At 41.3% G+C, this 17,486-nt stretch overlaps 1 protein-coding gene across 1 annotated transcript in view; it reads right to left on the reverse strand.

Annotated features, from left to right (window-relative positions):
- Positions 1-6,516, reverse strand: part of GPC6 (glypican 6) — a 725,714-nt gene extending 719,198 nt beyond the window's left edge. The window contains exon 1 of the mRNA XM_058018930.1: positions 6,123-6,516. Coding sequence (XP_057874913.1) covers positions 6,123-6,516 — 394 coding nt within the window. The remainder of the gene's footprint in view (positions 1-6,122) is intronic.
- Positions 6,517-17,486: the final 10,970 nt, after the last annotated feature.

Genomic DNA, 17,486 nt, shown 5'->3' on the forward strand with positions numbered 1-17,486 from the left:
CTGTTTGCATTAGGAGTATCAGCCCTGGCTGCTTCTTTCTGGTGCACTGAAAGCAGTTCCTGTGCCCAACCCTGAAAATCAGGACCAGGACGAGTGGCCAGCAGGTCTCCATCCCATCTCAGAGCTGGGGTTGTGCTGCAGAGCCTCTCCCTGCACATTCAGGTTTCACAGTGGCTGGAGGGGACAGCAACCCTCCCAGCACAAGCCACAACCCCTGACTCTGCCCACAGAGACTGGCTCTGCTGGGTGGATGTCACACTAGGACACAAACTGCTGTCACCTGTGCAGTCAGAGGGAACCTCTTCCAGCACATCTTTGGCAGCACCTGCCTCCAAATGCCACGTGCCTCCTGTGTTCCACAACTGCTCAACAGAATAAAGTGCTGCTGTTCCACTTTGCTGGAAGGAAAAGGTCACGTTAGCCAAAAGAAACTCGTCGGAGAGCGCTGATGGTCTTTGTGACAGCCTCCTACACCAACAGCTAGAAATGTTCTTATTAACGGGAGCTCATTTTTCAGTATGTGTGCTGGAGCTCTAGAGCAATAGGTAGTGAAGAAAGCAAATCCTGATTTCAGTAGGTTTTTAGGCCATTTTTATATACAGAGGAATAAAGTGCTATGAATTTTACCAGCATATGTTTTCTTGCCATCTGCAACACATTTTAAATTCCTTTTGCATCTTATAATGTATTCTCTCTCTTTAGCATAATAACAACTCTGCCTTTAAAAACCAACCTTTATATGCTGTTCTTAGGAATTTCTGAAGAAGTGTTAATTCTTTTACACATATTTAAACTGCTAAAATAATTATGGCTGGTAGCATGAACAGTCAAAACCACAGAATGCGGGTTCCCTTCACAGGGAGAGAGCACCCATTAACCAGGTACAAAAGGGGGCATACAGTCATAGTTCACTAGAAAAGTAATTTCATTTTGCTAGTAATGGGAGTGCTGATACTCTGATACCATAATGGAGTTTTAAGCACCAAGCCTGTTATTTCAACTAGAAATTTTAATGTAATTATGCATTTTTACTTTACTAAGCAGAAAGGAAGATTAGTATGCACAGTTTTCTTACATGTATCGTGGGGAATAAGGCAGAGATCTCCAAGTGATACTGCAAGATGCTCAAGTCATTCAAAAGAAATGGCAGGTAGTAGTTTTAAAGACAAATTACCCAGAAAAGCTTTTATTGTTGATCGCTTGTTATAAGATTTGCCATTTGCAAGTAATTGTACATTCAGCTGAAACTGACCTTTTATGAGAGCCAAGTGGTAATATAAATGAAATGAATATATTCTTTATTGCAGTAATATAAAAAAGAATGGCCTGAGCTTTTAACATAGTGCTTGACCTCTGGTGTCTGAACACCACCTAATCTCAGGAGTATTTCACAACAGCACATGATGAAACAAGTACTAATACAGCTTTAGAACAGTTTAACACATTAGCACTTAGAAGTGTAGAAAATATTGTACTTTAGGCATGTTTTTGATTATAAATCAGACTGACAATAGAAATAAAAGAGATGATTAGAGACTATACACTGAAGTTCATAATTACATTCATTATTAAAGCATTGCCTTTTCTATTTTGAAGTCCCTCTTTCCAAATTACTCTAGCATAAAGTCACACTGGGAAACTCCAGATGCTGAGATATAAAATTCTCATTCAAAATTGAATTATTTATAAGCATTAAAAACATGCTATTTCTTCGCAAAGGCCCCGATCTTACAAGCATCACCTTTAGGTTTTAGATGTGCATACATAAGTTGCATTCCCCTTAATGGCATCAGTCACATACAAACCAATAAATATGTACAGAAGTGACAGTAAAGAAAGGTCTTAGGAAGGCTGCACTTCCAAACACCCACATGCACATGCCAATTTATTAGCATGCACCATGCACTCACAACTGGAAAATAAGGGAGGCCACAAGGAGAGGTGATCAGAGAGACTCTTGATGCTGCAATCACTGCAACTGCAAACAGAGGTGAGAGGGGATCACACACAATGTGGAGGATACAACTACAACAATGTTCAAACAAGAAGGAAGTTTAAAGTTTACATGAAATTCCATGTCCATCTTCACTGCCATCATGGAGATCAAGAGTGAATTAATGTCTAATGGCCCAAAACAGATTTCACAAATTTGCACTGAATATGGTATTTATTTTAGCAAGGCTATTTCTACCTCCTGGTCTACAGGCACTTTCTTCTCACAGCTCTCAGTGAGAGCAGCAGAGAAACAGTAAAAGAAGTTATTAATGAAGAAGTACTTGGATACAGACTCAGTCAGGAGGATTTTCCCTATTCTGTCAATCTATTACTGCATTTTAGAGTACGAAAGCAAAACATTCAGAAAGAATATCTTGGGGACATCTGACAAGGACTAATAGCTCCATTGCATGCATGACTACTGAGGTATTTATTATTATTATTATTATCATCGTTGTTATTATTACCACTTAGGAGCTACAAGCAACTGTATTATGTATGCTTGCTGGCTTCAGTCAACGCCTCTGTATTATGCCAGTATAAAGCCTATTCATCAAAGCACAATTTCAAGTGACTCCTGACCTTCAAAATGAAGGGTTTGCTTCTGCTTTCATTTCAGTCACTTTGACTATGGTGACTGTGCTGCCAGAATCTCACCTCGTCCATCACCTATCTGTGCAGGAGAACAAAGTTCACATGCCTCTTACAAAGCATTTAGAATTCAACATCTTTACTGCTGGATGCTTTATCAGAACAGTTCTAGTTTTTATCTAAATAAACTATTGTTCAGCAAATAGGAAAAAGCCCCCAAACGAAACAAAAACCCAAATCCCAAGCAAAACCACAACACATAAAACCCCACATCCTTCACCTTGGAAGTGGAAAGGTACAAAGCAGACATAACCACTACTTTACACAGACATTCACTTCATTCAGAAAATTCTGAGGGAAGGGCACAACCCAACCTCAACTTTGACATTTCATTTTCATGACTTCCTCTAAGACAATGTAAGTTACTGAAGGCATGGCTGGAGTTAAACAAGTATTGCCAAAAGATATGTTCTATGACTTTTCTCTTGGGTGTTGACTTTCAAATTACAGACTTTCCTAGAGCAACACATTTCCTGCAAAGTTTCCTCCAAACACTCATGAATGCTGGGTCATGGCAACCTGAGTCTCACAGCAGAACTCTCTCTAACCCACAGGATGCTCCACTCAGACAGTAGCCAGAGCAGCTCCTCTCAGGGAGGAGCCCGTGCCAAGGACAGCCAAGCACACACTGCGAGCTCCAGCTACTCACCCTGCCCGTGACTGATGCACAGAATTAAGCCCACAGCAGCATACCAAGTATACTTCAAATTTTCTTCCTCTGCCCCCCATTCTGAGGTAAAGTTCCTTTATGGAGGACTTACTTTGCTAAGCTATGTCAGAAAGCAACTTTATGTGTTGTACTCCAGTGAAGGTCACAGCACCAGAAAGTGGTTATTAGACAAGACGTCAGAAACAGAAGGGTGATAACAGATATGTTCTATACAATCACATAGAACAATTTAGCATTGTTGTAAAAATACAGTGAACAACTCTAGGCACTTTACTGCCAACTTCAACACATTTCACATGCAACAAAATACCGTAGGAAAACTCTTCCTTACAGAGCGAAAACTGACAACTTTCTTCATCTGTTATTTCTACCATCTCTGTTCAAAAGTGAGTGGCAGTATAAATAACGCTACAGAAGTTATCTAACAAGTCTCTTGCATTGGAGTTCCATCCAACAGAGAGATCCCTCTATGTCCATAGCCTCTATAATTTAAACAGCTCTTTACATCAGTACATAAACACTTTGCCTTAGTACATACACACTGTCTTCAGTTTATCATTTCAACAGTCGTAGCTAGAAAATAGCTTTTGAACAAATTACAACAAAAAACATGACTACTGTTAAATCAAAGCACGCAGTGTATTACTATTTATCATCATATTATCAAGACATTGATGCAAAATCTTTTGAAAACACAATGTTTGTTCAGAAATAACACTGTAATAAAGTTCTTTGAACTCCTTAAAACATGAGGCCTTTGATAGACTACGCTTCTGTAACACTAACAAATTGCTTCCTTAACCAAGTCAGAATGATGGAAAAAAGACAGAATGAGAAAAAAAAAAAAGAAAAAAAAAAAAGAAGAAAGCTTTTCAAACCTGTAAATGGACTGCTTTAACTACACTTCCAACACCACACCAGGTAGCAAATACAGAGCTGTAACATTAACAAGAGCCCATGCTGTATGAACAGCTATTACCCCACCTTGCAGCACTGTACAAGAACAATACACTTAGAAACACACTAAAGCAACCCTAGTCTTACAACAACTCATTTGAACAGCTACAAACAGAACTGCTCAAAAGCTGATACATCAACGAGCAAAAAGGAATATAAACCACAAAAATATCAAACTACTTCAACAGGAAGCTCAGAAAAAATAACTCACACCCCCATAAATCATGTACTTAATCATAAAAGCAGATTTACTTATAAAACTTAGCGGGAAACTGTGGAGTAATTTTGGATTGAACTACTATTAAATATTTAATTACTCTGAGTCTTTCTGCCCTGATACATGTCAACAGAAACTTGTAAATGCTGGGCTTACTTAAAAATTTGCTGTCGACTTTGCACTGTACATTCAGAAAATATATGAAACAATAAAACTTCTCAGTGAGCTGAAAGCAACAAGTGTTTACCCAAAGTTATTAGAAGTCTGAAATGTACTAGAATTTCTTTTTTTAATGTAACAGAGGATATCCTACCATTCTGTCTGAAAGCAGCTGGTGTAACAGAGAGCAAAGGGAAAGCATGACTGCATATTCAAAGGATCTGTGGCTCACAGGAGAGATTTCATGATTTCATATAACTGATGAGCAACCTGAATATAAATTACAGGAAAAAGCACAGAAAGACCAGAGAATCAGTAAGCCTGAGGGATGAAGGTGCAACACGGAACAACCTTCCCTGTATCTTTCTGAACTACAGCCTCGCTGTCCTGAGATTTTCTACATTCATCACTCCTCATGTAAAGTGCTAAATGTTACACAGTGAATAACTGTGGCATTTTTTCACCTCAAGAAGATAAATCTACTGCTTCCAACTTTCAAGAGGAAGCGAGCAAACCGAGGAGCATCTAATTCACTCTACAAATAGCAGGACCTAACAGCTAAGTGCCAGCGGCGAAGCATAAACCTTTTTTGAGGGCTCAAGCAGTCCGATTTAAGCAGCCCCGGCTCGTACCTTCACGTATAATAGCTCTCTTTTTGTGGCGCTCTCCGATTGCTAAATGAATTCCAGCCCCAAACGTATTTTTATTCATTCAATCTTAAAGATGCAATACTGATACGGTTGTATGGAAAAGCAGGGAAATGGAATTACAACAAAAAACTGTTCCCAACACCTTCGTAGGCGGATTGCGATGTAACCTGTTGTAGGCATGTTTGAACAGACGGAAGAGCCAAGTTGCAGGCTGCCGGGCGGCTGTGTGTGCGGGTGCGTGGGTGCCTCTCCCCGGCAGCCGGTGCCTCTGCTCGATCCGCGCTGCGGCGGCGGCGCCTCCAAGGGGCGACCCTGCCGGCCGGGGCCGCGGAGGGTGCGCAGGGGAGCAGGACTGCCTTCCTCGCCCTCCTCCTCCTCCTCCGCTGCCGCCTCCATCACGCCCTGTGCCCGCGGGCAGAGGGCAAAGTTTTCTCCCGGCACAGGGCGGCAGCGGGGACAGCCGCCACTGCGGAGCTGCCCGCTGCCTCTCGCCGCCCGGCTGCAACTCTCAAGAAGTTTCGGCCAGCGAACAGAAACGCGGCTGAGCCTGCCTGCGTCCCAGTCATTCTCACCCCTTTTTACTTACCCCCCACCCCCTTAGTTTGTGCATTTAATCTTTATCTACACGCACACACCCGGTCCTCCGGGAAGCCCCCGGCTGCACCCGGGCGGGCAGAGCCGCTCCGCTCCGCTCCGCGCACACAGCGCCGCGATCCCGGCCGCGCTCCGTGGGGCGTGCGCGCAGCCCGGCGGCGGCGGCAGCAGCACCGGCCCCGCTCCGCCGCCCCTGCCCGCTCCCCGCCGCGCCCGGCCCCGTCCTTACCTGCGATCTCCTGGTAGGGCACGCTGGCCAGGCTGAAGCCCTTGGCGCTGTACGCCTGCCGCACCTCGCCGCAGCTCCGCGCCTTGCCCTCGGTCCCCGCGGCCGGCAGCACCGGCAGCACCAGCAGCAGCAGCAGCAGCAGCAGGAGCGGCGGCGGCGGCACCGGCAGCGGCGGCCCCGCCAGGGCGCAGCGCCGCGCAGCTCCCCGCGCCGCCGGCATGGCGCGGAGCGCAACTCCCGCGCCGCGCGCAAGTCCCGCGCCGCCGCCGCCGCCGCCGCTCCGCCGCGCCTCCGCCGCGCCCCCCGGCTGCGGGGGCGGCGGCCCGGGAGCCCCCCGGCCGCCCAGGCAAACTTTTGCGAGGCGGGGGGGAGATGGGCGCGCACACGCACACATGCGCGCACGGCGGGGGCAGCAGAGCGGTAGCCTCGTCCCTCCGGCTGCTTCTCCAAACGCGTAGCGCTCGCCCCACGCCGAAAGAAAAAAAAAAAAAAAGAAAGGAAAAAAAACCCAAACCAGAACCTGAAGCAGATCCCCACAACCAAAAGAAAAAAAAAGAAAAAAGGCAATGTAAAAAAGAGGGTAAAAATCTGTCTGTAGCTTCTGTAGCTTATGGAGATTAAAACCGCGGGCGCGTTGCTGCGAGCGGAGTCCCGGGGCAGCGTCAGCGCGATCCGCCGCGGAGCTGTGCCTGCCGCCTCTGCCGGGCTGGATGGAGACGTGGGGAAAGCAGCCGGCGTGGGGATGGACTGGACAGCGGCTCGGAGCGTGCCTGTGTGCCTCTGTGTGTGTGTGTGTGTGTGTGTGTGGTGTGCGTGCGTGTGGTGCACTGGATGCGTGTGCCTGTATTTACGGGAGCCGGGGAAACCTCTGCTCCGCGCAGCGCTGGAGCAGCCTCCGGAGCCAGGCAGGGAGAAATCCTGGAGACAAGACACTGCGAGGGAGAGCCGCACATGCACACACACACACACACGCACGCACACACACACACACACACACAGAGAGAGAAACGTGCTGCACATTGCATCGCCGAAATACTGAATACAGGAGCAGAAAGCAAATCCTGGCGTGGATCGCTGTTTGTTGGCAGAAGGAAGGAAAAGCACCCTCAGCCCCGAAAACTTCCTCCTCACCACAAATCCAGCTGCTCCTAGACCCAAAATTACAAATTGCCTGCTAGCAAGACGTCAGAAAGGTACTACTCCTCTGCAAGATTGCTCTCTGTAGTACCAGGGTTAGACTGGGCCCCTTAAATAATTTTTCCCCATTATTATTTGTTGCACACATAAATAACTGAGCTGACAAGCCAAAATGAGGATTAGTCCATTTTCTAAAGGAAAGAGCAAAGGAAAGATGTTTCTGTGCATCACACAAAGAATGAGAAAAAAAGAATGATAGTCCTTGACCTGGATAATTCCTGCCAACCTAGGAGAGGAGAGCAGGGGAACAAAACCATAAATTTCTTTTCTGCAAATGAGCATCTGCAAAAAACTGAATGGGGGAAGTGAAGAAAATTCCTGCAAGGTGAATTGTTCTTGGTTTAAGGAAAGAGAAAAATATTCTGTAAAGTATTTGATAGCAAAATCCAAACTTACAGTTTTAAAAGATATCACAGTGGTTTTTTATGAGAGAAATGTGATAGCTTGTCCAAAGTGTAGAGAGAGATGTCAGACACAGGATGAAGTGAAGAAGGCCCAACAGAAGAAATAAAAGACTATGATCTTGCAGACTGACTTATCAGTGAGGAGCTACAGAGCAGTATCATGACATATCATAATTCAAGATACATAATTCACATTTTTACAGAAATTTTTAGGTGCCAGCACTCCTGTGGTGTCACATTAGCTGCAGTGTAAGTTCTGGGTCTGGGCCAGTGTACGCAGCCTGGTCATACCTGGTGTTCTGTGTTTATCCAGCCTCCCTTCCTGTTTTACCTCTCCCACATTGTCATTCCTTCTTCTTCTCTCTCCTTTTCCCTCCCATTCCCCAGCAGAATGACGCTGCTCTGACACTGCTTGTGCACACAGTGGGTAAGCAGTGTTTGGGTGTGTTGTAGCAGTGTCAAGTGCTATCACCCAGCCTCTTCTGCCAGAGGACAGGATGCAAGTGGACTCCTCTATAACAACCTACAAAATAGAGAGCTCAGTGTCTTAACCTGCCCACTACAAATGACAAGCTGTTAGTACGTGTTAGTGCCCCGTGTTAGTGCCCCGTATTAGTGAAAAGTTAGACATGGTTTGTGTATTTACTGTGCAGAAAATTTTTGACAGATATGTTTATAAGATCTCAGGGTGTGCAAGATACATGGAAGATAGCCTCAGTTCACCCCAAGAGAGGATCAGAAGGGTGTTACAAATGTTAAACACACCTCAGTTCTTCAGGATTGCTCCAACTGTCTTCTATGCTGTGGTCAAAGCCAAGCATTAGTTTACCATATATTGAGCATGACACACTCCCCCACAATCCAATCTTCAGCATTTCTCCAACCCACAGGAAGTTAGTTGACACAGATTCAAATATGCAACTAAGAAAATCGGCAAACTGTTCTGACGTGCACGAATCACTGTAAAAGAGCAAAAGAGATCCTGTGATTAATTTAGGGGTGCCTCTAGGTAATTGTTTTGTAAGAAAAATATTAATCTGCCAGAAGAAAAAATGGAGCATGTTCACCCATGCATTTTTTGCCAATACCAGCTGAATTCATACCATTGTTAGTACAATTAGCACTTTTACATAAGACAATGACAGCATGATATAACCTTTATATAACATGGGAAACTTGCTATGGGAAAGTCAGGCTCAGTTCCACCTTTGAATCCTGCCTCAGAAGCAAGTGGCCTAGGCAGCCAGTGGTGTTGTTGTTAGTCCTGAATGTGTAAGGAATGCCTGACTCTCCCAGGAGCTCACGTTTAAACACACAGGTATTTCTTTGGCTTCAGCAAATCTCCTACTCATCACATGGGAGAATCATTGTGTGTTCTCAGTATGCATGTAATTAATTTTCTACCAAGTGGAAGAGCTCCAAAGAAAGCCCAGGTCGGAATGCACTCTAAGCCAGTGGCTTTAGCAATCGCTTAGAAACATAACACCTTCTGCCAGGCAGATCACAGGCATGAGCTAAAAGCTCTCCTATTTCTGGACTCGCTCTAGGAGGCTGTTTGAGGTGGCCACATCATACCCATCCTTTTCCAGCTGAACCATAGAAATAAAACCATAAAACTGGTGTGTTTCACAACTCATGGCAAGAACTCTAACTTTGTTTCAAAGCTTTCCTTCCTTCTCCTTAACATGGTGATTAGTGTCTTCCAACTTAAAGCATTCTCTGGAAGAGATGGACTTGATCCTGAGTTGGTGTGCATCAGTGAAGGAGCTTAGAATGCTGAGTTGTTGGGTAAAACGCTGGCTTTTCCTACATTTCGGGTAAGAATACTTTTCAACAATTTTGGGTATGAATACTTTTCAACAACTCAATTCATTTGCATAAGCATGAAAATGAAACATTTTATTTTAGTTATATGGAATATTTTGATCACCAGGGAAAGTTTCTGTGTCTTTTGTATTTCTCTGGAAAGATAAAATAGCACTTAAAAATAAATTTTTAATGGTTTTTATACTTGGCAGTCAGATGGAAAATCAATCTTGCTGTCTTGGAGAGCCCCCTTCATCAAACACATTCAATGTGGTAACATAGATGACTGCTTAGAATGAAGACTTTGCAATGCATCTGCTGGCCATGGTTACCACAAGTGGGCTTTTTTTTTCCTCAAGTTCTTCCAAATAGGTGTTCATTCATTTCAAGTTCTACCAACTGATTTTTTTGCAAAGTTTATCCTAAAGATCTGCAAAGAATATAGAAGACATGATTTTTAACCTTTGTTTCCAAACACTTCCATAAAAAATGAATTAAAACTGATCATTCACCCCCAATTATCATAAAAACATCAATTGAAAAGGGAGCAACAGCCAGCTTTATTTCCTTCATCCACTGAAATACTCCACCTCATGTGGCTGAGACAGTTTCATGGACTTATGTAAAGGACTTATGAAATCTCTAAAAAATAAGGAAAAAAATAAATATTGAATTGCTGCATCATTTGCAAAGCAGCTATCATCTTGAGCTCTGAACAATTCAAGGACATGGTGGAAAAACATGATTATAGATCTTAAACATTATAGTGCGTGGTACATAGGCATGAGATTGAGATTGTACAAGGAATTTTTGCTCCTTTTTTCATGTTTTTGAGTTATTTCCCTTTAGAAACAGGATAAATAATGTTACTTTGAAAGATACACTGATTTATTGTCAGGTGTTATCAAAAAACTCTTCTTGTTGTCGTGGGTATTAAGGGGACTGCATAGACAAAAGCATCTTTCACCTGACTTGACAATAAAGCTTTGGCAAATGTCAAAATGCTCCATAACTCAGCTTCACAAAAAAGAGAAGCTGACTTCTCGATTCTCCATTGAACCTATGCACTCCCTAGATTTGCAGCTTTCACATAATAGATTTCTAGCATGAATGTTTCAGTGGTTGAGGAAATAATCAGTAAGATTCTCAGATGTCTGATAGAATTTCTGTTGGTGAAGTGGCTCTGACTTTCCAGCTATTTCTGCAGGCAGATGGTGGCCTCTGTTCACACCACCAGCCCCTGCACCACTGCAGCTGCTCTGAGGGTGGGAGGGATTTTAGGATCTTGCCTTAACTTTAGGAGAAGTTCCATCCACACACAGGTTGCCGCAGTATTTAGAGTATAGAACACATCCTTGATATTGAGGACCGAGTCACTCACACTCCAGGCTTTGTACACCCAGAGGGAAATCTGAACATGCTCCTTTTACTGTAAAACCATGAGCACAGATATGAAGGCACTTGTTCTTTTTTTTAGGTTTACAGTGTCTACACTAGGTGGATATTGTTCTTTAAAGGTCCAGAAATGGTTAATTGCAATGAGGTAACACTTTGATTGAAACTGAGCTATGAGTTTGTCCCAATAAAACTTTTCAAAGAGCGGTTCAATGAAGGCATACATTGCACCATCAAAAGGTGCCTTTTAACTGATTTTTCATGTTCTGTCCAGAGCTTTCATAGTAAAACTATCTCCGTATAGCACAGACTGCTCTTCCTTAGCAGTCTGTGCTAGAAGGTGAAACTTTAGGTTTTTTCTTTGTAGTGAATGGTATTTGCTGCAAAATTAATGCAAAGCCCAGTTGTTTCCAAAAAGTGAGCTCCAGAGGCACAGGTGTGAAAAACTCATCTTTCTCTAGAAGTTGCACTAAAAAATTGAATTGTCAACACAGCTGCTAGGTAAGTCCTCTTAGAAAACGTTTTCAGATTCCTGGCCAAGAAAACAGACCTGCTACATACACAGAATAATGAAATATGATTAGCTTTCTTTCTTCTGAAAATTTTTAGAGACAGAAGGCAAAAAATGATCTAAGATTCCATATGCTCAGTTATGCATAATATAGGAGGCTTAGGCTCCCATAAAAAAGGTTTATAAGTGGTAATCAGTGATGTCATATTAATTATAAGCAATAAGCAGTAGTGGTTGCTCTTGAAATCTGCAGGCTATGCTATTTTGGGAAAATAGCCACTTTTTATATTAGCTGCTCATTTTATGAAACCTTTTGTGAACAAATAGTAGAAGTTCATGCACAGAAACTGAATGGGTAAGTCAAAATATCTGGGCAGAACTATTGCTCCTTTCAGGTGAGGATTACAGCAAACAATCCAGGGCTGTTGTTCATTGTAATAATTTTCTTAAATTTTTCCATCTACTTATTTAAGGTAGTGTCATTTAATCTGCCTAAACCTGGATGTATAAAATACTGAACTACAGAGAACACACTGAAGAAAAATCACAGAGTCAAAATATTCAATTTCTAACACCTTATCACTAGAAAAAAATTTAGCTTTATTTAGATCACAGTCTTGAGTAATGCAAAAAACCCATAGGTATTCATTTGGGACAATTTTCCTTCATATTTTATCAGTTTGCAGCTCAGCTGAAATTTTAAGCGATAATTTGCAATAGACAGAATATGGACATTATTTCTGATATAAATGTACAGCATAATATACGCATTAAAGCTGTGAATGTAAGGTTTATAGTTCCTGAATTACCATTTCCGAGCAATGTGTTTAAAAGTATATGATATGTTCTCTGACAAAGATCAAAGGGCTTAATATATTTTGTAAGTTACAGCTATAATGATTGCATTTGCAAAAGCTGTAATTTACTGGTCTATTTCCATAATGAATGGGAGCCTAACGAGTCACACAAGCTGATACATTCAGCAAAAATACGGGACATCTTAGACTTGACTTGGAATATGCATTTTGATAATAGCTGCAGTTTTACTGGAGAGTAAATTTTCTTTTATTTCTTGGCATGCTTACCTTGTCAGTCTTCTTGGGTTTTTCAGTTTTCTAAACCAAAATATATTTTAGGAATATAAGCAAATGAATGGTGGGAGGAGGTTGCAATGTTGCATTCATTGCTGTACACACACGTGTTCTGAAAAGCTATGAGAGAAGAAAAGCCACATTCTTAGGTAAAGACAGGCAAGAAACCTGAGGATTAAAGGAAGATACACCTCAGGCACAGCAATATAATTTCACTTTCCTTAGTACTCTAAATGGAATTATGTCATCACCTTGTTGTCATGCTGTGGGCACAAAATGCCATAATCAAAATAGAGTATTGTATAGCATGTACAAGAATTGCTACTATGGTCTCTCCTGTGGATGTTTCATACAGATTTACATGGGTCCATGGGAGATTAGACAAGGCAATGGAAAAGAAATTACCTAAGAATTACTAAATACACAGCTGACTTCTGGCTCAGGAATAACTTCAGCAACCAAATGGCCAAGATGAGAGATTATCTGTAGAAATTTTCCCTTTCCTGTACTTTCCATTGGCATGTGCTTTGGGACACTGTTGGAGAAGAAACAGCCTGCTAGCTCTACCCTCTGGTCAGAGACAATGCAACCATTCAAACATTACATTCTTCATTTGGTTTTGATCTTAGATACTTAGAACAGAAGATAATCTAAATATAAAGTAAATACTTATATCTTTGGATCTGGGGAAATTACCAATTCATAAATTGCCTTCAATGAATTCAGACCTCCAGCAGGAAGCAGTGCAGAGCTCCACTGAATGTGCCTGCCTTGTAAATCCCTCATAAACCTCCAGTTTACCAGCTACACCCTGCAAGTGTTACAGAGGTTGTCAAAACCTATCCTTTTTTCCACTTCCCACAGTCAGGGCAGTTCGCAGGAATTACCGTATTCTACACGATCCCTAGCTCAACAGTCACTTCCTTATGAAGGTATGTTTTGCTTCATGGGAAAGCACAGTTCTTTCCTATCATCCCTCCTTTTCAGCTCCCTCTGACTTGTTACTGAGTAGTATTCCATGGAAGGGAAACTTTCCTAAGTCCCAGAAGTACTTTGTAGCTTGATTCAACACAGCTCATGTCTATTTGACCTTTAAATGGCAAAACTCAGAAGGTTTTATATAATATCAGTGTCTAAGTCTTAGTTTTTTGGGGTTTTTTTCTGTCCTCAGGACACTAAATCCCACATATGTAATTAAATAAAAGAATCGCTTCTCCTAAGGTTATTTGTTCAGAAAAATAACCTTATGTTGCTGTTCAGCAAGCTGCATATCCAATCTTAGAGAGAGAGAAAAAAATCATGCAAAGTTTGCCCCACTTTCTTCAGAGAATTTTTGCAGATATTACAAAGAAAAGGTTTGTATTCTCTTAACAATGCTCATGTTCAGGGAGTTCTGTTGATTTACAGTTCTGATACAGAAAAATCAGTTATGGCTATTGATCTGTCCTTCTTCAATTCTTTGTTGGTTAATTTAGTGGCAGCTAGCTTTTCCTGTACTGCTTCAACACTGCTTTGTAGTTCCCAGCATTACCTTTAACTCTTCTGTGAAACTTAGACATTGTGTTCATCCTCCCTCCAATCTTCAGACAGTAGCTGGCTGTAATTATAAAATGTGCATTTGTTAAAGAACTCAGATGCTTTATTTTTATTTCCAGACTCACAGGTTTTAGGAGAATGCCTTTTTCTCTGGAGATTATTTTCATTATCCTCACACAAACCCTTCATCAAAATGCTACAGCTTATCTTCCTTTGATAATTTTCACCTCTGTCAGCAAAATTATCATTAGTATAACCATATCACCACCTTTTTTTTTTTTTTCCCAGAGCTCAGAGTCTTAATGTTAAGATTTCTAAAAAGTGCTAAGAGTGGGAAGGGCAAGAGTTTATTTGCAGAAAGCAAGAAGGAAAAAATAAAAGGGACACTTTGATTTCCCACTGCAGTTTCCTCTGCAGCAAGTACAAAATTGTGACCCTTAAAAATACATCCGTTCCTAAGCAGATAAAACACAGTAGAGAGATTGTGGGAACCCAGCAGATAAAGGGAGGAATATTTGTATAGGAGCCATCAATCTACCTACTTCTTATGGCTTGTTCCCCAGCAATGCCTAAGGAGCATCACTGGGGGAACAAAGACCCTGTGGGCACTAAGGCAGCAGCACAGGTGGCCAGTTGCCTCCAGGTAACTTTTGAAAGACCATTTGTCTAACCTGACAAGGCACAGATAATTGACTAACACACTTCAATTATCTGACAAAGTCTTAGGGTTGTGTATTTGTGAGGACAAGAGGGTTGCATCCTTCGTTCCCTAGTAAAGAGAAGGTGCTGAAGAGAGAGCCTGGAAATTTGCTGCTGTGGAGTTGCTTTCAGCCTCAAATCTTTGAAGACAAGCTTCTCTGCAGTCAGAAAGTCAGGTGTCAACTCCTTAAGAATAAACAGAAAAAAAAAATGTAGAAGATATTTTTCTGTGTTATCTGTAATTCCAGTGGGAGTTTTGTGTGTGAAGATGGATGAATATGCAGAAAGTCATTAAGCCTGTTTGTATTGTTTTCCATTATTGTTAGGAAAAAAAAATGGGATTCTTACCCTTCAGTATTGGTGTTTTCAGTAGGGGTGGGACCAGGTGACTTTTTGAAGTCCCTCGTAACATATAATATTCTATAACTCTAGGTCCTCAATGTGATATTCTAATTCCTGGGTGAGAAATAAAGTTGTACAAAGAAAAAATATTCTGAAAAGAGCTTGGCACCCAGGTCCATATTTCTTTGTTCTTCCATAGGATAGCTGTTGCCTATAGGAGTCACAAGTATGAACAGCAATGGCTCCCTTCTTGTGGCTTGTGAAACTGGAACAATGAAACCGGTTTGGAACGACTGAAACTGGTGCATACGTTTTTGAGGTTGAGCAGAACAGTGCTGTGATGTCTACACCTAGAATCCAGTCTTCTGTATTTTTTTTCCTTTCCTGACTTTTTTATTTGATCCTATTTTCTTTCAGTGCACAGGTAGTGATTTGACTCTTCTTGATTCAATATAAAAGCTTTAGCTCATATCCTTCTTATGCTTCCTTAATAAGTATTCTCTTCTGTCTACTTAAAAAGGCTTCCTGCTGCTTGCTTTCAAGTTAAAATGAGTATAAATCCTACCACCATAAATATTTGCAAAATACACAGCTGATAAAACTCATAATTGTGAAGAGTGGCTTTGGAGACCTCCCTAGAAACGACAGATATCTTAATGTCAGTTTAAGTGAGCCTTGGTATCTTGGCATGTACACTATGCAGATCCTTTTGTAAATTTTTTATTTCCAGAGAAGTGTTACAGAATAATCTTACGATGCTTTTCCTATATCATGTATCTTTTTTTAAAATGCAAAGTTTAAAAAAACCAAACAAGCAAAGCTTGAAAAACCAAGCAAAACTCTTCCAGAAATCATGAGTTTAAAAAAAAAATCAAAATACTCTAATCTCAGTAGAAATATGGCAATTGATTTCCTCACAGATACTGTCCCTGCTTGTAATTTACTAGATGTATGTAAATTGCATATGTTTAAATGAATATGCTAAATGTTGCATAGTTAGCCTGGCCATGTGCAGTATATTGCATTTGGGTGTACATATACCACCCACATGCAGAGTCCTTTTGTGTGGATTTCAGTTTAGATTTACTGAACTCTTATGACTCCAGCTGCTGAAAAATTCCAGATAAATAGCCAGGGAAAACTCAGATAAGTAATAACAGGCAAAAACAAATTGCCAAACAATGGATAGTAACAACTAGAACAATTGACATGTATAGAATGGGCTAATGCACCTTCTGTATCTAACCACACAAAATATGTGAAAAATGAAAATGAAGGAAAATGCAAGAAGATTCCTTGTTATCAGTAGAATTTGCACGTTCCCCTTCCTAATGAGTCTGTGCACTCTTTCAGTGAAAAAACTAGTGTTCCAAAGTAGGGTTTATTTGAAACCAGTGTTCCAAACCAGTCCAGCCCTTGTTTCTGGTAGGGAAGAAGTGTCATGCCCCTAATCCCCAGGGCTGCAACCACCAACTTTGAGGAGCCCCTGAAGTTGTGTTTGTCCGTATCCTGTCTGTCCTGGTAATTTCCCCCTGTGCATCAACTCAAGGACTACATCTGCATGCAACCTAAAAGCTTCATACCATCTTGTCAGAGAAGCTTAGGGGAGAGCTTCGCTGCATTATATCTGTAATCTACAAGTCTGAACATCACTTGAATACCAAACCACGCGCATCTTGCAAAAATGCAGGGATTAAGCAAGAGACTTAATAACATAAGTCAAAACACCGGGGACGTGTAAGGCACATGCAAGTATTTAGCTGAAGAGCACATTTCCTTACCCTTATGCTATCTGTCCACCACAAGATCTTCTCTTTTCTTTTTTTTTTTTTTTTTTTTTTTGTCAATTGGTAATAAAGTTACACTGACATTTTGAAATACAGGGCGATTACTGGAGTGAAAATGAGCATGATGAATACCATGCAGTGTACATTTTCTGCTGTGGTGGGTAAGAAAGATTTCACTCACTAACTCCATTGTTATCCTGAATTCATCCCTGAAATACATTTGCAGAGCTTCTAGAAATATGTTTATGTGATCTCATAAAAGTGGCAGATCATCTGAATTTGAAAACCACAACTTACTTCATATTTTTTAAAGTATATGTGGAAGCAAGCACAGATAACACAAGAAAGAATTCTGCTTTTCACCTGCAGAGATAGTGTCAGGTTTCTGAACATTGACATATATAGGATATTGTTTTAAAGATAATTAATGACTAAGTATTGAATAGTGCCATGAATACTGCAAATATGCCTGTAACGGTCCTTTAGAAACTATGCTCAGGCCTAAGAAGTTCATGCTCAAATTACTAGCTTAGATTATCAATGATAAATTGTTTTCAGAAAAGAATGACAGTTTACCATGAATTTATGAAATTATA

The sequence above is a fragment of the Melospiza georgiana genome, chromosome 2 (assembly GCF_028018845.1).
Source record: "Melospiza georgiana isolate bMelGeo1 chromosome 2, bMelGeo1.pri, whole genome shotgun sequence".
Lineage (NCBI taxonomy): Eukaryota > Metazoa > Chordata > Aves > Passeriformes > Passerellidae > Melospiza > Melospiza georgiana.